This window comes from Dendrobates tinctorius, unplaced genomic scaffold, assembly GCF_039654945.1.
Source record: "Dendrobates tinctorius isolate UK_male_01 unplaced genomic scaffold, ASM3965494v1 ptg000093l, whole genome shotgun sequence".
In the NCBI taxonomy this organism is placed as follows: Eukaryota; Metazoa; Chordata; class Amphibia; order Anura; family Dendrobatidae; genus Dendrobates; species Dendrobates tinctorius.
This window is the reverse complement of record NW_027361761.1, coordinates 1,396,473-1,417,510: the sequence shown is the minus strand read 5'-3', so window position 1 is coordinate 1,417,510 and position 21,038 is coordinate 1,396,473. Positions and strand designations below refer to the sequence as shown.

Sequence of the window (21,038 nt, the reverse complement as noted above, 5' to 3'; positions counted from 1 at the left end):
AACTTAAACAGTTGTGTGATTGGTTGAGATGGACTGAGTTGTCTTGGCGCACATAGCAACCAATCACAAATCAGCTTTCTTTTCAGATAGAAAATGAAAGCAGCCATTTGATTGGTTGATGTGCTTCAGTCGGGTTTCTTACAATCACAGCAACCAATCATATTAAAGGTTTAAGATTAGAAAATGAAAGCAGCCCAGTGATTGGTTGATAAGGCCAGGCGCTGCAGGCTTGCTTGCTCTAGTCATACACATGACTGACTCACTACCCTGTAGCAGAAAGAAGCCGCGCCGTTCCGTCTCCATGGTGACGCCACGGCCGCACGTGACTTCAGACCGGCGTTCTTTAATGTTTACGTCATGACGTAGCACCTCCCGATCCCGCCCCCAGGTGCCCGCCCATCTCTCCGTGAGACGGAAGCCGGCGGGGTCCGGGCAGGTCCTGGGAGCTCGCAGAGCGCAGGATGAGCGACTCCAAGGTGAAGGTGGCGGTGCGGATCCGGCCGATGAACAAGAGAGGTGAGCGACGGGGCCGGGGCAGGAGTCCGCCTCGTGTGCGGGCAGCGGGAGCGACACTGCTGCCAACTCCGAGGGTGACAGTGAGAGTCCCGGGCACTGCCCAGAGAGACACCCGGTGCCTGACTGACAGCCTCTGTATAGGGACACCCGGTGCCTGACTGACAGCCTCTGTATAGGGACACCCGGTGCCTGACTGACAGCCTCTGTATAGGGACACCCGGTGCCTGACTGACAGCCTCTGCGTAGGGACACCCGGTGCCTGACTGACAGCCTCTGTATAGGGACACCCGGTGCCTGACTGACAGCCTCTGTATAGGGACACCCGGTGCCTGACTGACAGCCTCTGCGTAGAGACACCCGGTGCCTGACTGACAGCCTCTGCGTAGAGACACCCGGTGCCTGACTGACAGCCTCTGCGTAGGGACACCCGGTGCCTGACTGACAGCCTCTGCGTAGAGACACCCGGTGCCTGACTGACAGCCTCTGTATAGGGACACCCGGTGCCTGACTGACAGCCTCTGTATAGGGACACCCGGTGCCTGACTGACAGCCTCTGCGTAGGGACACCCGGTGCCTGACTGACAGCCTCTGCGTAGGGACACCCGGTGCCTGACTGACAGCCTCTGCGTAGGGACACCCGGTGCCTGACTGACAGCCTCTGCGTAGGGACACCCGGTGCCTGACTGACAGCCTCTGCGTAGGGACACCCGGTGCCTGACTGACAGCCTCTGCGTAGGGACACCCGGTGCCTGACTGACAGCCTCTGCGTAGGGACACCCGGTGCCTGACTGACAGCCTCTGCGTAGGGACACCCGGTGCCTGACTGACAGCCTCTGCGTAGAGACACCCGGTGCCTGACTGACAGCCTCTGCGTAGAGACACCCGGTGCCTGACTGACAGCCTCTGCGTAGGGACACCCGGCGCCTGACTGACAGCCTCTGCGTAGGGACACCCGGCGCCTGACAGCCTCTGTATAAAGATACCCGGTGCCTGACTGACAGCCTCTGCGTAGAGACACCCGGTGCCTGACTGACAGCCTCTGGGTTGTGACACCCGGTGACTGACTGACAACCTCTGTGTAGTGACACCCGCTGCCTGACTGACAGCCTCTTTATACTGACACCCGGTGCCTGACTGACGGCCTCTGCGTAGGGACACCCGGTGCCTGACTGACGGCCTCTGCGTAGGGACACCCGGTGCCTGACTGACGGCCTCTGCGTAGGGACACCCGGTGCCTGACTGACGGCCTCTGCGTAGGGACACCCGGTGCCTGACTGACGGCCTCTGCGTAGGGACACCCGGTGCCTGACTGACGGCCTCTGCGTAGGGACACCCGGTGCCTGACTGACGGCCTCTGCGTAGGGACACCCGGTGCCTGACTGACGGCCTCTGCGTAGGGACACCCGGTGCCTGACTGACGGCCTCTGCGTAGGGACACCCGGTGCCTGACTGACGGCCTCTGCGTAGGGACACCCGGTGCCTGACTGACGGCCTCTGCGTAGGGACACCCGGTGCCTGACTGACGGCCTCTGCGTAGGGACACCCGGTGCCTGACTGACGGCCTCTGCGTAGGGACACCCGGTGCCTGACTGACGGCCTCTGCGTAGGGACACCCGGTGCCTGACTGACGGCCTCTGCGTAGGGACACCCGGTGCCTGACTGACGGCCTCTGCGTAGGGACACCCGGTGCCTGACTGACGGCCTCTGCGTAGGGACACCCGGTGCCTGACTGACGGCCTCTGCGTAGGGACACCCGGTGCCTGACTGACGGCCTCTGCGTAGGGACACCCGGTGCCTGACTGACGGCCTCTGCGTAGGGACACCCGGTGCCTGACTGACGGCCTCTGCGTAGGGACACCCGGTGCCTGACTGACGGCCTCTGCGTAGGGACACCCGGTGCCTGACTGACGGCCTCTGCGTAGGGACACCCGGTGCCTGACTGACGGCCTCTGCGTAGGGACAGCCGGTGCCTGACTGACGGCCTCTGCGTAGGGACAGCCGGTGCCTGACTGACGGCCTCTGCGTAGGGACAGCCGGTGCCTGACTGACGGCCTCTGCGTAGGGACAGCCGGTGCCTGACTGACGGCCTCTGCGTAGGGACAGCCGGTGCCTGACTGACGGCCTCTGCGTAGGGACAGCCGGTGCCTGACTGACGGCCTCTGCGTAGGGACAGCCGGTGCCTGACTGACGGCCTCTGCGTAGGGACAGCCGGTGCCTGACTGACGGCCTCTGCGTAGGGACAGCCGGTGCCTGACTGACGGCCTCTGCGTAGGGACAGCCGGTGCCTGACTGACGGCCTCTGCGTAGGGACAGCCGGTGCCTGACTGACGGCCTCTGCGTAGGGACAGCCGGTGCCTGACTGACGGCCTCTGCGTAGGGACAGCCGGTGCCTGACTGACGGCCTCTGCGTAGGGACAGCCGGTGCCTGACTGACGGCCTCTGCGTAGGGACAGCCGGTGCCTGACTGACGGCCTCTGCGTAGGGACAGCCGGTGCCTGACTGACGGCCTCTGCGTAGGGACAGCCGGTGCCTGACTGACAGCCTCTGCGTAGGGACAGCCGGTGCCTGACTGACAGCCTCTGCGTAGGGACACCCAGCGCCTGACAGCCTCTGTATAAAGATACCCGGTGCCTGACTGACAGCCTCTGCGTAGAGACACCCGGTGCCTGACTGACAGCCTCTGGGTTGTGACACCCGGTGACTGACTGACAACCTCTGTGTAGTGACACCCGCTGCCTGACTGACAGCCTCTTTATACTGACACCCGGTGCCTGACTGACGGCCTCTGCGTAGGGACACCCGGTGCCTGACTGACCCTGACTGACGGCCTCTGCGTAGGGACACCCGGTGCCTGACTGACGGCCTCTGCGTAGGGACACCCGGTGCCTGACTGACGGCCTCTGCGTAGGGACACCCGGTGCCTGACTGACGGCCTCTGCGTAGGGACACCCGGTGCCTGACTGACGGCCTCTGCGTAGGGACACCCGGTGCCTGACTGACGGCCTCTGCGTAGGGACACCCGGTGCCTGACTGACGGCCTCTGCGTAGGGACACCCGGTGCCTGACTGACGGCCTCTGCGTAGGGACACCCGGTGCCTGACTGACGGCCTCTGCGTAGGGACACCCGGTGCCTGACTGACGGCCTCTGCGTAGGGACACCCGGTGCCTGACTGACGGCCTCTGCGTAGGGACACCCGGTGCCTGACTGACGGCCTCTGCGTAGGGACACTCGGTGCCTGACTGACGGCCTCTGCGTAGGGACACTCGGTGCCTGACTGACGGCCTCTGCGTAGGGACACTCGGTGCCTGACTGACGGCCTCTGCGTAGGGACACCCGGTGCCTGACTGACGGCCTCTGTATAAAGATACCCGGTGCCTGACTGACGGCCTCTGCGTAGCGACACCCGGCGCCTGACTGCGTAGGGACACCCGGCGCCTGACTGACGGCCTCTGCGTAGGGACACCCGGCGCCTGACTGACGGCCTCTGCGTAGGGACACCCGGCGCCTGACTGACGGCCTCTGCGTAGGGACACCCGGCGCCTGACTGACGGCCTCTGCGTAGGGACACCCGGCGCCTGACTGACGGCCTCTGCGTAGGGACACCCGGCGCCTGACTGACGGCCTCTGCGTAGGGACACCCGGCGCCTGACTGACGGCCTCTGCGTAGGGACACCCGGCGCCTGACTGACGGCCTCTGCGTAGGGACACCCGGCGCCTGACTGACGGCCTCTGCGTAGGGACACCCGGCGCCTGACTGACGGCCTCTGCGTAGGGACACCCGGCGCCTGACTGACGGCCTCTGCGTAGGGACACCCGGCGCCTGACTGACGGCCTCTGCGTAGGGACACCCGGCGCCTGACTGACGGCCTCTGCGTAGGGACACCCGGCGCCTGACTGACGGCCTCTGCGTAGGGACACCCGGCGCCTGACTGACGGCCTCTGCGTAGGGACACCCGGCGCCTGACTGACGGCCTCTGCGTAGGGACACCCGGCGCCTGACTGACGGCCTCTGCGTAGGGACACCCGGCGCCTGACTGACGGCCTCTGCGTAGGGACACCCGGCGCCTGACTGACGGCCTCTGCGTAGGGACACCCGGCGCCTGACTGACGGCCTCTGCGTAGGGACACCCGGCGCCTGACTGACGGCCTCTGCGTAGGGACACCCGGCGCCTGACTGACGGCCTCTGCGTAGGGACACCCGGCGCCTGACTGACGGCCTCTGCGTAGGGACACCCGGCGCCTGACTGACGGCCTCTGCGTAGGGACACCCGGCGCCTGACTGACGGCCTCTGCGTAGGGACACCCGGCGCCTGACTGACGGCCTCTGCGTAGGGACACCCGGCGCCTGACTGACGGCCTCTGCGTAGGGACACCCGGCGCCTGACTGACGGCCTCTGCGTAGGGACACCCGGCGCCTGACTGACGGCCTCTGCGTAGGGACACCCGGCGCCTGACTGACGGCCTCTGCGTAGGGACACCCGGCGCCTGACTGACGGCCTCTGCGTAGGGACACCCGGCGCCTGACTGACGGCCTCTGCGTAGGGACACCCGGCGCCTGACTGACGGCCTCTGCGTAGGGACACCCGGCGCCTGACTGACGGCCTCTGCGTAGGGACACCCGGCGCCTGACTGACGGCCTCTGCGTAGGGACACCCGGCGCCTGACTGACGGCCTCTGCGTAGGGACACCCGGCGCCTGACTGACGGCCTCTGCGTAGGGACACCCGGCGCCTGACTGACGGCCTCTGCGTAGGGACACCCGGCGCCTGACTGACGGCCTCTGCGTAGGGACACCCGGCGCCTGACTGACGGCCTCTGCGTAGGGACACCCGGCGCCTGACTGACGGCCTCTGTTTAGTGACACTTGGCGGTGTCGGTGACACTGCTAATGATCACTCTTTCCCCCATCCTCCTCACATATAGACCAGTTATACTGCAATCTGCAGGGAACTTTCTGTAAATTCATGCTCTGGGCGATCTGTAGATGAGTGACTACTACCCAAGGGACAGCTCACTCGTATCGTTCCGTCTCACCCTGCTGCTGTGCATTGAATACCTGCCATTGTTCTCTGTTATCAGCTGTTTCAGTCTGAATGTGCTGGGGACAATGACAAGAATCTCCATGATGCCTTCAATCTGGTCGACTTTAGTTTCCAGACCTAATAATGGAGCTGTATTTGGTCTGGAATGGTCGGGAGGCAATGCTGGGCGCTGTAGTTCATTTTACATGGTGTGTTCATCAGAAAGTAAGCTGAATGATTGTGGCCATAAGTTAGGAATCTGAGCTGTGACATAATTCTGCGCCAGGTGTAGTTGGATATCACAGCAGTGTGCTCAGTGACCCATTACCGGGCAGCAGAAGTAGAAATGTGTCCATCCGTTCAGTCTTCTATGACTTTCTCATATACTTTGTTTCCGTTTCTCGGAATTTTTAACACTTCATCTTGCTGTCAGTGAACTGAAACATTTCTGTTTGTTTTCACTATCAGCCATGTCCCAGTCCTGTCCGTGCAACTGAGGGTTCATCACATGGCATTGTACCAATCTGCAGGACCACGCCAGCTTCTGCATGTTTCCATTCACTGACAGCTAGCAGAGATAATAGTGAAGAATGAAGGCGCAAATCATGTGCTGTGTGCTGGACCTATGAGGACCCCTGTCCGTGCCCGGAACCGCAGCTCAGACCAGTGCTGTCATTAAGAGAATGGGACTGAGCTGCAGTGCCAGGAACCGCCACTAATAACTGTGGCACTGTGCTTGGCAAGCAACAGGGTGGAGGGGAGTCAGAACCCTTCTATATAGAAAGGATGAAGTGGAGAGAGGGCACAAACAGCGCCCTCTCTGTACATAAAGGATAGGCATGGTAGTGCCACCAGAGAAACTGGCGAGTGATCAGATTCAGCGCCCCCTCTGTACAGAAGAGATATGAGTGGTACTGCTACACCAGGTAAGCCGTGGAGAGTGATCAGATACAGCGCCCCCGCCATACATAAAGGATAGGGGTTGGTAGTGCCACCAGGGCAGCAGTGTAGAGTGATCAGATACAGCTGCCCCGCCATACGTAAGGGATAGGAATGGTAGTGCCACCAGTGAAACTGGGGATAGTGGTCAGATACAGCTTCCCCGCCATACGTAAGGGATAGGAATGGTACTGCCACCAGTGAAACTGGGGATAGTGGTCAGATACAGCACCCCCTCCATACGTAAGGGATAGGAATGGTACTGCCACCAGTGAAACTGGGGAGAGTGATCAGATACAGCGCCCCCGCCATACATAAGGGATAGGAGTGGTACTGCCACCAGGGAAGCTGTGGAGAGTGATCAGATACAGCGCCCCCCCCCATACATAAGGGATAGGAGTGGTACTGCCACCAGGGAAGCTGTGGAGAGTGATCAGATACAGCGCCCCCCCCCATACATAAGGGATAGGAGTGGTACTGCTACACCAGGGAAGCTGTGGAGAGTGATCAGATACAGCGCCCCCGCCATACATAAGGGATAGGAGTGGTACTGCCACCAGGGAAGCTGTGGAGAGTGATCAGATACAGCGCCCCCTCCATACATAAGGGATAGGAGTGGTACTGCTACACCAGGGAAGCTGTGGAGAGTGATCAGATACAGCGCCCCCCCCCATACATAAGGGATAGGAGTGGTACTGCCACCAGGGAAGCTGTGGAGAGTGATCAGATACAGCGCCCCCCCCCCATACATAAGGGATAGGAGTGGTACTGCTACACCAGGGAAGCTGTGGAGAGTGATCAGATACAGCGCCCCCGCCATACATAAGGGATAGGAGTGGTACTGCCACCAGGGAAGCTGTGGAGAGTGATCAGATACAGCGCCCCCTCCATACATAAGGGATAGGAGTGGTACTGCTACACCAGGGAAGCTGTGGAGAGTGATCAGATACAGCGCCCCCGCCATACATAAGGGATAGGAGTGGTACTGCCACCAGGGAAGCTGTGGAGAGTGATCAGATACAGCGCCCCCTCCATACATAAGGGATAGGGGTGGTACTGCCACCAGAGAAACTGGGGATAGTGGTCAGATACAGCGCCCCCTCCATACGTAAGGGATAGGAGTGGTACTGCCTCCAGGGAAGCTGTGGAGAGTGATCAGATACAGCGCCCCCTCCATACATAAGGGATAGGAGTGGTACTGCCACCAGGGAAGCTGTGGGGAGTGATCAGATACAGTGCCCCCGCCATACATAAAGGATAAGGCTGACACCTGAGAAGCTGTTGATTATGGACACTTAGAGCGCCCCCTACATGGATAGTGGCTAGGAGTGGTACTGCAGCTTTGGCAGCGATCTTTCCTCTGTGTCCCCGGACGGTGATGTGATTAATAAGTATGGTGGCCCTGTCACGGTCCGGTCGTCTCATCAGCAGCCTGTATTGTCAGCGACTCCCCATGAGCTCAGAGCGGTGTCTGACAATGGCGACCATTCAGCGCTGCCCGCACAGCAAGACAAGCGAGGGTTAATGACTCGGTGATTGTCGGAGGTTTATACTGATAAGTACTCTAATCGTCCCATCCCCAGCCCCCACACCGCTATGGGACCCTCATGAAGTATCATTTCTTCAGTCGATCAGTACAGATGGAGTCGTCACTAATAAATCCCCCCCCCGATCGTGCGAAATGACGACTCCCATCGTAAAGAAAAATCCCGTAGGTCAGGCGTAATGACCCCTGAGTATGAACGGCCCCCTTGATTGGCTGGGCAGGCATATCGTCACAGTGATGCACGTTACCTGCACTGATACATTGTAGCAGATTCTCAGCTCAGAAGAAGAGGACGGTTGTGTAGACTGGATACAGTTGTGACAAGTTGTTGGGTTTTCAGCCTCAGGATAGCAAGAAGAAAGTTTTCCATTTACTGAAAACAAGCAGTGATCTTGAAACTCGAAATATGCTGTAAAGTTGCAGAACGGTTTAACCCCTCGTGTGTTACACAACGTAACGGACATGGTGCCAGGAGGCCAGCGGGCAGGTCATGTCATAGTGGAGCATCCACCATGCTGCCTGCCCCCTTGTCTAAGTGTCACTGAACATGAACACTGCCCTCCTTCCACCCCCCTGGACGTGGCTGATTCTTGTGTATTGTGGCAGCGGACCCCCACGGGGGCTTCACTAGGCAAGAATTGGTACAGGAGATACAAGACCAGATCACTGTAGTATCGCTGCCCAATGCATGGCCGCCACCTCTGCCGCTGGGCACCTCTGGTTGCGGGAGGCTGGTAGAGCAGAGTCCCCCAATGATCCTGTGATCAGGGTCCATTGTGGGATTTGCCATCTGTGTTGTAATACTAGTGCCCCCTACAGGCACTGTACTCGGAGTACTACCATACGCAAGAGTCATTAAAGGGGGTTTCCTATAGTAGAACGTTGTCCCATGTCCAGACCCCCAGCTACACCGAGAATAGAGCGCAGTCCCATAGACAATGAATGGGGTGGAGAGAGAACAAGCACACCCCTCGTTCCATCCAAGATGGCCTTTTTAAAGGGGTCTTGTGGGACTTGCCCTTAATAAACTCGCTCTAATAGAGACTACTTTTACCACTGGACTTTAGGGAAACTCTGGGGAGAGGAACAAAGTGACCTGATTACTATGCCCCACCCCAATGTAAAATCAATACAGATAACGCGCAAAAACCAGACCCACCACTGATTCATTGTGACCCCCCCCCCCAACCCTGGGTACACATCCCTCCCCCATTCTCCCATCACTCTTACTGACATATTTGTCGCGTACAAACATATGGGAAGGTTGCGGTGTATGGCGGGTTTCAGATGCCGGCGAGATCCTCAGTTTGTTTTGGAGGTTTTTTGCGGTTGGTGCATAATCCAATTCTGGACTTAGAGGGAAACTCCTGTGCAGTCTGGGCGTCTCAATGTCATTACTTATTGGGGAATCCCTGCAATCATTTCTGAGCTTCTCTAATTTTTAAGCAGTTTATTATTTTTTTTTTTTTCTAGCTGTCAGCCCAAAAATTACGGTTAATGGGTTGTGTTCACAGAAGGGTCCTCTGACCCTGATTCCTGTGATATTACACGCAGTCACTTTGCTCGCAACTCTCCTGGCATTGAGCTCATAGGACAGTTGAGGACTAAGAATAATCCGGGTGTTCCTGGTAGAGGTTGGCAGAGTGTAGACGTCCCTCAGGGCCCGATATTCCCCAATGCCATGCTACTTTATTTTCCAGGAGGAGAGGGGCTGTGCCTGTCTGCGGAGCCGGGGTGACTGTGACTCAGTCTGTCCTATAGCTTTTGTAAATGGTGGACGGTGTCTCTCTTCTGCATCCTCCCCAGGCAGCACAGGGGGCTCCATTCTGGGTGAACATTTGCATGATGGGAATTTCTGGGGTCTTGGTATAAAATTTGTAATAACCCCCGTGTGTCAGGGACTGGTGTCCTCTGATACAGATATCTTTGTGGTGTGATGGCTCCTTGCGACCCCCGTTATATTCGGTAGTCGTCCTCCCCCCCCCCCACTCTCTACATGACATAAAAGAAGAAATTCTGGGAATTGGTGAGATGCGTCCAGATCTGATGGAGGAGCTCGGAGGGGTGCGATCCGCTCAGCTGCAAACCCAAAACACATGTGTAATGGGAGCGAGCTGGGATCCAGGTTATCCTCATTCTCCACGCTCTACTGTTCTGTGTTATCAGCCACATCTGTCAGTAGCTGCAGAAAACAGGAAGCCAGCGGTCCACCAAGGAATAGCGTCCTCCAGAATCACAGCTGGTATCCACGTATCACGCAGGATGGGATTAGATACATGGCTCAGCAGTCAGTATCACGCAGGATAGGATTGGATACACGGCTCAGCAGTCAGTATCACACAGGATAGGATTGGATACACGGCTCAGCAGACAGTATCACGCAGGATAGGATTGGATACACGGCTCAGCAGTCAGTATCACACAGGATAGGATTGGATACACGGCTCAGCAGTCAGTATCACACAGGATAGGATTAGATACACGGCTCAGCAGACAGTATCACGCAGGATAGGATTAGATACACGGCTCAGCAGACAGTATCACGCAGGATAGGATTAGATACACGGCTCAGCAGACAGTATCACGCAGGATAGGATTAGATACACGGCTCAGCAGTCAGTATCACGCAGGATAGGATTGGATACATGGCTCAGCAGTCAGTATCACACAGGATAGGATTGGATACACGGCTCAGCAGTCAGTATCACACAGGATAGGATTAGATACACGGCTCAGCAGTCAGTATCACACAGGATAGGATTAGATACACGGCGCAGCAGTCAGTATCACACAGGATAGGATTAGATACACGGCTCAGCAGTCAGTATCACACAGGATAGGATTAGATACACGGCTCAGCAGTCAGTATCACACAGGATAGGATTAGATACACGGCTCAGCAGTCAGTATCACGCAGGATAGGATTAGATACACGGCTCAGCAGACAGTATCACGCAGGATAGGATTAGATACACGGCTCAGCAGTCAGTATCACGCAGGATAGGATTGGATACATGGCTCAGCAGTCAGTATCACACAGGATAGGATTGGATACACGGCTCAGCAGTCAGTATCACACAGGATAGGATTAGATACACGGCTCAGCAGTCAGTATCACACAGGATAGGATTAGATACACGGCTCAGCAGTCAGTATCACACAGGATAGGATTAGATACACGGCTCAGCAGTCAGTATCACACAGGATAGGATTAGATACACGGCTCAGCAGTCAGTATCACACAGGATAGGATTAGATACACGGCTCAGCAGGCAGTATCACACAGGATAGGATTAGATACACGGCTCAGCAGGCAGTATCACACAGGAGAGTATTAGATACACGGCTCAGCAGGCAGTATCACACAGGATAGGATTAGATACACGGCTCAGCAGTCAGTATCGCACAGGATAGGATTAGATACACTGCTCAGCAAACAGTATCGCACAGAATAGGATTAGATACATGGCTCAGCAGTCAGTATCGCACAGGATAAGATTAGATGCACGGCTCAGACAGTATGACAGATGTTAGAATTAGGTACGGCAGACAGTGTCACACATGCTGGGCTTAGATACCCGGCTCGGCAGCTCTCTGTCCCTGGGCAGTGTATTACAGGTGGTGTACGATGACTCCACTCATAAAGCCTATTAGCTGATTACACCCATAATTGTGGCTCCACCCGTGAATCAGCCGTCCGTCATCGTAAGTTGTAAGGTGGAGCGAGCATCCACATGAAAGGGTCCGGACGAGTCAGAGGAGCCGCGGATTACAACCTCAAAGATCCTGACTACATCCACCATAACTACTGCCTTCTAATAATGCTGCCAGCGCTCGGTCTGAATGACCTGGAGAGTTGGGAGCGCTGGGCGACCAGTATTTGGGGGTTCGTAACGTCAGCCATATTGTGAATAGTAGTGATTACTTCATGATATCCGCCCAATTTCGGAATAACGGCTGACCATGAAAGCATGTTGGGAACACAGTCCCATGGTGATGGTGAGCGGCCAGTCTGGTGTAGAGCCTGGTCATCCTGCTGTGGCGTCATCTATTGTTCCCTGTTATCAGCCTCTCTCTTATGTATCACTTTACATTGTATTTTAGAGGACACTAATCTTTTGTGATTCTCTGCATTTGTCTTCTGTTATCAGACACTCAGGACATGTGACAATCAGAGATGGGGCATTGTATCTGAGAAGAAGATAATCTTTTTGTCATAAACTACAACTGTTCTTTATCAGCCGCTGTCTGGATGAAGCTTTTTGAGATGTTCAAGAAATTGGAGAGTTTCTGATGCTCAGGAGAAGAAATTAAGACGAGGCCCCTGCTGTGCCCCCCGCCGCCATAAGGGGGAATATAACCATGGATTAGAAATATGGCGGCTGTCAATATCAGGGTGGAGGCCCGGCGCCGTCTTGGGCCGGGAGGCGGGGGAGGCGGCCCGGCGCCGTCTTGGGCCGGGAGGCGGGGGAGGCGGCCCGGCGCCGTCTTGGGCCGGGAGGCGGGGGAGGCGGCCCGGCGCCGTCTTGGGCCGGGAGGCGGGGGAGGCGGCCCGGCGCCGTCTTGGGCCGGGAGGCGGGGGAGGCGGCCCGGCGCCGTCTTGGGCCGGGAGGCGGGGGAGGCGGCCCGGCGCCGTCTTGGGCCGGGAGGCGGCGGAGGAGGCCCGGCGCCGTCTTGGGCCGGGAGGCGGCGGAGGAGGCCCGGCGCCGTCTTGGGCCGGGAGGCGGCGGAGGAGGCGGCGGAGGAGGCCCAGCGCCGTCTTGGGCCGGGAGGCGGCGGAGGAGGCCCGGCGGCGGAGGAGGCGGCGGAGGAGGCCCGGCGCCGTCTTGGGCTGGGAGGTGGCGGAGGAGGCCCGGGAGGCGGAGGAGGCCCGGCGCCGTCTTGGACTGAACAGCCAAAATTATGGCAAACCTACTTGTCGACGGTTTTCACTTTGCCTCATTTTTTTTTGAACAGGGAACTTGAATGGGTGATGTGTAAATTCCTCAGGTCTTTGCTCATTGTAGAGACCGTGGTCACCAGGGATGACATGACTGTGACACTGGACAAGGTCAGACGCTCCTATTTTAGGACGCCACCAGTCACCTCTATGTGCAACTTCAATGACTTTCCTGACTCCGCTCCTTATAAACCTTTAATGAGTATTTACCCCGGGACTGTGACTATTACAGCTCGATCTTCTCGACTGATGTCAGAGATGTTTTTACAAAAACCTCCAGAGCTGTTGACCAAACAAGAAAGGCAGAAAATAAGAGAAGGAAACAGTCTGCGGGGCAGCGTGGAGTTTCCTGAAAAGTTCTCACACTTCTACACTGTAATTGTCTCCACTTCCCTACGGCTGCTGTACGCTCCCACCAAATATCCACAGAAACACACCAAGCTTGTCGTTCCTCTGTTACTCCTCCTGAAAATGCACTGTGCCATTATCCTGAGCAAAGGGGCGAGTCTCTGCAAAGTCTGCTTCTGTCATCTCTGATTCCCCATGTAAAGCCAGATACTTAAGCTATATATCAAATCGTTACATTGTTAGTGCTGCAACATTGTTACCCTGTGACTATAATGTTTCCAGATAACATGGCTGATACAATGATGCTGAGGCCGAAAAAAACAAAAATATACCTTTTAATTACATTTATTCGGCATAGTATTACAGGCACGCACCCTGTCTAAACACGTCCTGGTATGTATCACTTATGTATAGAGTTACCCAGTCACTGTGTTACATCTCATCCCCTGAAATACTTTATCATGATAAGGAATAGCCTAAAGCTACTCAGACCTGGGGGGGGGGGGAAGTAATTGTACAAAAATATACCCACTATAATACTGCTCCTATATACAAAAATATAACTACTATAATACTGCTCCTATATACAAGAATATAACTACTATAATACTGCCCCCTATGTACAAGAATATAACTACTATAATACTGCCCCCTATGTACAAGAATATAACTACTATAATACTGCCCCCTATGTACAAGAATATAACTACTATAATACTGCCCCCTATGTACAAGAATATAACTACTATAATACTGCCCCCTATGTACAAGAATATAACTACTATAATACTGCCCCTATGTACAAGAATATAACTACTATAATACTGCCCCTATGTACAAGAATATAACTACTGTAATACTGCACCTATGTTCAAGAATATAACTACTATAATACTGCCCCTATGTACAAGAATATAACTACTATAATACTGCCCCTATGTACAAGAATATAACTACTATAATACTGCCCCTATGTACAAGAATATAACTACTATAATACTGCTCCTATGTACAAGAATATAACTAGTATAATACTGTCTCTATGTACAAGATTATAACTACTATAATACTGCTCCTATGTACAAGAATATAACTACTATAATACTGCTCCCTATGTACAAGAATATAACTACTATAATACTGCTCCCTATGTACAAGAATATAACTACTATAATACTGCTCCCTATGTACAAGAATATAACTACTATAATACTGCTCCCTATGTACAAGAATATAACTACTATAATACTGCTCCCTATGTACAAGAATATAACTACTATAATACTGCTCCCTATGTACAAGAATATAACTACTATAATACTGCTCCCTATGTACAAGAATATAACTACTATAATACTGCCACCTCCTCTGCTGTTACAGTGTGATGGTTATAGCGGGATGTGATTTGGATGTAGGTGTCCTGTCTCCTTAGTATCATTGTGTCGGACAATCTCGGAGATGTGTGTCCGTCACCTAATGTCTGGATCGTGTATTTCTGCATTTCCTGATCTCTGGCTCTTTTCTATGGAACAGTCCCTGCTTTATACATGTGGGTGAGGAAGTGGCTGGAGGCGACTTTGCATTTAGAGAAAGGATCACGATTCATTAGGTCTCGTAACACCAGGGGATGTGAGCGTGGAGGGAAGCCAGATTTTGTTTCCCTTCATACAAGTGTTTTCATGACATATTTATTTATGAGCGGAGCATGAAGTGTTCTTTATAGGGTTCATCTCGGGGCATCATAGTAATGTGGGGTCGTAAACCGCGGGGGTCTCAGCTACTCCATGCCATGAGTAATTCCTGAATGGGGGTCTCACAGGTGAATCAGTTCTGCTTGTATTGCTTTACCAATGCAGTCTGAGACTCCTTGAAATAAGGTAATTAGTTCCCCCTGGAAATGTATGTCAAAACTGATAGTTGTGTGAGAGGATGGGGCAAGATGGCGACTTTGCGATGTAGCAGCATCTTTGTTGTGGCCCAGTTTGCCATTTAGCCCCAACCTTACCGTACCTGTTGCAGATAAGTTGGGCAGTGTTGTAATGCTTAGGAACGCAACACCCTCTGAAAGGGAATCGTAACGCCCTGCTGTCAGTATAGTCACGTCTTTCCAGGAGGAGTAGTAGAGGAATGGTGGGAATGATGTAACCTGGTCACAGGGAACAGTAGAATGGAACCCCAGCATTAGCAGCTCAGCTTCTCCATTGATTCTGGAGTCTATCATGAAGAGTGGTTATAGGGTAGATCTGGGACCCCCGCAGTGACAGGCGGGTGTTGGTAGGGGGGGGGGGGTTCACACGCTCATTTCCAGCAATCTAAGGTTTTTCTGCTGATTCTGTGAACATTGTGGTCAGGTGCCGGGTCAATACCTGCAGGAAAGAGCAGTTTAAGTGCCTGTTGTTTTGCTTATTTTGCTGCCTGGCAGATCTGGATCACTGATGAGGAGGAAAATCAGACCCTGTCCCATACATCGGGCACTCAGCGTATCGATCTAGGGGGTCTCTTTATCAGATCCCCTGCATGGATTTAGTATTAAGTAGGGAAGTCCATCATCTTTGGGGAAAAAACAAACACAGGCTAAGAATGGTGTAAAGCTACAAGCTGAGCATTACTGCCTGCGCAGTCACTGCTAGAAGTAAATGTGCAAAAAGGAGGAAAAAAAAGCACTAATCATAACGTGAAAAGATAACGGCACACATCTCGAGATTATTCGGGGACTCTGGGTGCTTGAGAAATGCAAGATTTTAGTGACGACGTGTGTTTGCACACAATGGAGCTTCATCAGGTGTTTGGATCCACTGAAGAACCGTTGTGTGCGAAATGTCCGTCATCCGTCCCTTGCGCCTGCATTCTCCTGCATCCATTTTTTTAATGATTTTCTGAAAAAAGACGTTTGTTATGGGACAGAGTGCTGCCTTTCCTCTTTGGAGCTGATCGAAGTTTTCCTACTTGCCAATATGTGTCTTTTAGAACCAGTGCCTCAAGCTTTCCTTTTTTGTTGTTGTCCCACCCCCTTGTCACTTGCTCTTTACAGACCAAACCTAAGATTGAAACAAAATGAGCGTAGACCCTGCTGTAAGGAAGTGATTAGTAACAGTACGTGTAAATAACATGGAGTACTTGGTAAACATTGCTCTTTGATCAAAAAAAGCGTAAAAGCCATCCCACCACGACAAGGTGAACCCCAATCGGGACGGTCCCATCCTCTAGTGCTCATCTCTGTCCCCAGGTCATCAGCGCAGTGTCAAGGAGGGTAGCTGATTTTCAATTGCTAAGCCAGGTCCTTTCTCTTCCTCAGCAGATGCGTTGACAGAAGGAGGCTGGCTTATCAGCTGAGATGAGCGATGGCCCATTCTCTGTCACAATAGATGCAAACATAGAAGGGGGCTGGATAGTTACTGAAGCAATCAGCCAGCCCCCTTCACACTACCAGATCTCGATCGGGGCGGTAGACTCAATACAAAAAAGGTATAGTAAGTCATCCATCATCTCAGCAATCTGGATGTGATGTCACATGGCGTGGAAATTGGAAACTTTCTAGTGACTCCTCCCAATTGTCCATCAAGTCACTCACACCTCAGACGTACAGTATCGTAAAAATTTACCCCATGGAGAAAAAGTGGAAAAACAAATTGTTGACGTGCCCTCGTTCAGGGACACCGGGTCGGGTCTTGGCCTCTTCTGCTTTCTCCGTCTTCCTCAGATTAATAGTCCAGGACAATCTTAATTCTGCATCTTGGATTGCTAATGGGACGCGACGGCGGATGATGGAGAGCGGCAGCTAATTAAACCCGTCCTCAGGGCCTCGCCGCCTGCGCGTCCCGATGAACAAATGTCAGTGTGCCCGCAGCCCACCGCACAGCGAACATTTCTCGACTTCAGAAACCCCCCAGCGAGTGTTCTATTCCCACAGAATGCCTTAAAGGGATTGTCCAGTCAGGCAAAATTACTCTAAAAAACTGTTCAAGATGGTCGAACGTAACAGAATGGCTATAACTCGCCTTTATCTATCCTGCGGTGCCCCGTCCCTAACGCTCCCTGGGTCCTTTGCTGTTTTTCGCTTCCATCTCCAGTGATGATGTCCCCAATCCCGGACATGTGACCGCTGCAGCCAGTCATTGGTATTTTTAAACGAAAAGTTCTAACATTTTCTAATGTTGTTTTGTGTTTCAATTCATCACCGTTTTTCAAGATGTCTGCTGGTTTCCATTCAGAGGCGGCAATGCTGAACATATCTGGTCCTGCTCTCCACGGTTAGAATGTATCCGGCGTAGACCATGCTCCGTGAGCTAAATTTCAATATAAATATAATATATATATATATATATATATATATATATATATATATACATACACACACACGTAAAATTTGTAAAGCTTGAACCCCTCCTCTGAGTGAGTGATCCTGATTGTTTGATGTGCACATAGAAAGATGAGACTAGTTGTGGGCATGTGTCCAGATCCCCTGTAGATCACCGCCCGGTGTGATCACTCTCCCTTGTGGGAGGTCCGCCCTGGCTTGTTGTGTCTGAAGACTGGACTTTGATCTCCTCCTCCTTGTGCCTTTTCTACAATATTCAGGACAGGTTTGTGTACCTCGCTGCATACAGTCGGATGCTATCCAGGACACCGGACATCCTGTGGGCCGGAAGACCTTTCTCTGATCTCATGTCTTGTGTTGTCCTCCATCCCTCTACAACTTGCTCTATAACTCCTCTTCACTGTGCTGGTGTGAAGTGGCTGACCGGAGCTCGGCACATTAGTTATTGTTGGGGTCCCCACAGATTGGACACCTACTGACCAAACATTTATCTATGGATAGTTGACAAGTGGCAGTACTCCCACCTCAGAGCTCTATGACCTATGCAAAGCATATCATTTGAATGGAGCAGTGGCCATGCCTGTGTACCTTTCTCCTGGCATCTGTCTCGTGATCAGAGTTAATGAAGCTGTGTAGCTTTCTCGTGGTCAGTGTGAATGGAGTTGTGGCAATGTCTTTGTAGCTTTCTCCTTGCATCTATCTCATCATTGTGTCTGGAGCGGTGGCTATGCCTGTGTATCTTTCTCTTGGCGCCTGTCTCGTGGTCAGTGGGTATGGAGCAGTGGCCATGCCTGTGTAGCTTTCTCCCGGCACCTGTCTCGTGGTCAGTGTGAACAGAGCGGTGGCCATGCCTGTGTAGCTTTCTTCCGGTGCCTGTCTCCTGGTCAGTGTGTATGGAGCGGTGGCCATGCCTGTGTAGCTTTCTCCTGGTACCTGTCTCGTGGTCAGTGTGAACAGAGCGATGGCCATGCCTGTGTAGCTTTCTCCTGGTACCTGTCTCCTGGTCAGTGTGTACGGAGCGGTGGCCATGCCTGTGTAGCTTTCTCCTGGTGCCTGTCTCCTGGTCAGTGTGTATGGAGCGGTGGCCATGCCTGTGTAGCTTTCTCCTGGTGCCTGTCTCCTGGTCAGTGTGTACGGAGCGGTGGCCATGCCTGTGTAGCTTTCTCCTGGTGCCTGTCTCCTGGTCAGTGTGTACGGAGCGGTGGCCATGCCTGTGTAGCTTTCTCCTGGTACCTGTCTCCTGGTCAGTGTGTACGGAGCGGTGGCCATACCTGTGTAGCTTTCTCCTGGTGCCTGTCTCCTGGTCAGTGTGTACAGAGCGGTGGCCATGCCTGTGTAGCTTTCTCCTGGTGCCTGTCTCCTGGTCAGTGTGTATGGAGTGGTGGCCATGCCTGTGTAGCTTTCTCCTGGTGCCTGTCTCCTGGTCAGTGTGTATGGAGCGGTGGCCATGCCTGTGTAGCTTTCTCCTGGTGCCTGTCTCCTGGTCAGTGTGTACGGAGCGGTGGCCATGCCTGTGTAGCTTTCGCCAACTTCCATAGAAGTAAACAGAGAGCTTTGCATGTGTGGTCCTCTCGATTTGCCGTGGCTTTGCTCTCGAGATGCCATACCTGTAGCCATGTCCAGTACGGTAATGTCTCTTTAACACCTGGAATACCCCTTTAATAGAAAGTATTTAAAATATTTGTCTCTATTTATTGCTCTATTAAAGGGAATTTTAAAATTTTTGTGACATTTTGAAACATGTTCTTTTAGTCTTACAAATCAATTCTGAGCTGCAGATTTGTCAGGATGCGATTGCTGCGGATACAGAGTAGCGGATACAGAGTAGCGGATACTGTACTCGTCGTATATACAGTTGTCGGGCAGCACATTCCCTAGCAATTAAACTCTGTGTTTTGCAAAAATACATTTTGCCTGGGAAGTTCTGCAAATAGAAATAATCTACGTGGTATTGGCGCACTCAGGAAGGAAAGGACGGGGGTCTTAGAGAGCTCGGCATAAGTCTGTGCTTTGTCCGCCGTCACCTGGGAAGTGCTCTGCGGACATGATGGCGACTTGTCAATGGTGGACCGGTCACTTGTGCGTATCACCATCCAGTATTACGGCCTCTTATCCCATATAATGAGCTCTCTGGGGGCACCTGATACCAGGGACGTCGCTGCTCGGGCAAGAGACGTCTGACCCCAAAATGTCAGGTCGATTCGGGCTGAGGACTCGCTCACCATCCAGACACACTGGCTAAGGATTGCCAAAGAAGCGGATACAAATACCACAATATGCACATTACAGCCAAATCTTACATGGACTGATACATTGTGACAAGGCCATCAGCTGTGTGAGCCGGACTAGGTTAGGGTGCGTTGTGCTGAGCTGAAGCTCGTTGTAGCTGTCCGACATCTGTCGTTCTGCGGCGCCCCTGTGTTACTCTTGTGTGCTGTTATAATACCGCCGGTAGTTGTGTGTACCCTGCTCTAACGCGGCTGGATTTTTTTTTTTTTTTGCAGAATTTGACCTTCACACAAAATGTGTCGTCGATGTGGAGAAAGATCAAGTCGTCCTTTACCCTTCCAATGCCAACTTATCCAAAGGGGATGCCAGGTAGGTGACCTTCTCCTGGAGCCCTCCAGCATTCACAAACTTTCTGTAGACGACAAGCCCAATTCATTATTTGCAGTTTATTATTTTTTTCTCTCCTGCCAAAATCCTCAAAATGGGGCACACGATTCCTGAATTCTGTGGCAATGGTATCATGCTCTTAATTTCAGTATTTTAACCTGTTTTGCAACATTTTTAGCGCAAAAGTAATTTTCTGCTAAAATGTATCAGAAATTGCAGCAAAATTTCAGTTGGCGAAGACCGTGGTACATCTGAGTTGTCTCATTTCTCATTTTTTTTACAAAAATTCTGAAATGGTGATTAACCCCCCAAAAAAGTAAAACCCATAGAAAGTTACTTTTAAAATAAAGGCACAAATAAAAAGATGAAAATGATGCAAAATAAACGTAAAAGTCGCTATAAACCGAGCACAAATGCAGTAATGTATCTGGCTGTTTGTTTTGGTTTCTGAGCATTTTCAGGATCTCCGCTTGCTGTCATTGCCGTCCTTCTTCAGCTGAAGTTTTGTTACAATGCTCCAGTATGGACGGCGATCTAGAAGATGAACTTGGCAGCTGCACAATCTCTTGTCCTGAATGTTTGCTTGCTAAAACATATAACAAAGCCTTCAGCTGTGTGAACAAACTCGTGACTTATAGTCCTAGGTAGTCTGAAGCCAATTTCAACATGGGAGCAACAAACGCTCTCTCCCTATGGCAGATATTGAGGCAGAGAAGGATCAGGCATGTCGGGATTTCAGTAGGCTTCATCTTGTATCATTCCCACCACCAGAGGCATCTAGGAGAAGCTTGTCTC

General features: G+C 53.0%; 1 protein-coding gene across 3 annotated transcripts in view; it reads left to right on the top strand.

Annotated features, from left to right (window-relative positions):
• The first annotated feature begins 321 nt into the window (after positions 1-321).
• Positions 322-21,038, top strand: part of KIF13B (kinesin family member 13B) — a 183,772-nt gene continuing 163,055 nt past the window's right edge. For 2 of the 3 annotated variants that reach the window (XM_073586355.1, XM_073586356.1), the window contains exons 1-2: positions 322-516; positions 20,132-20,225. In XM_073586355.1, the coding sequence (XP_073442456.1) occupies positions 462-516; positions 20,132-20,225 (149 nt within the window). In that variant the 5' untranslated portion in view covers positions 322-461. The remainder of the gene's footprint in view (positions 517-20,131; positions 20,226-21,038) is intronic. The other variant, XM_073586354.1, reaches the window with a different exon arrangement.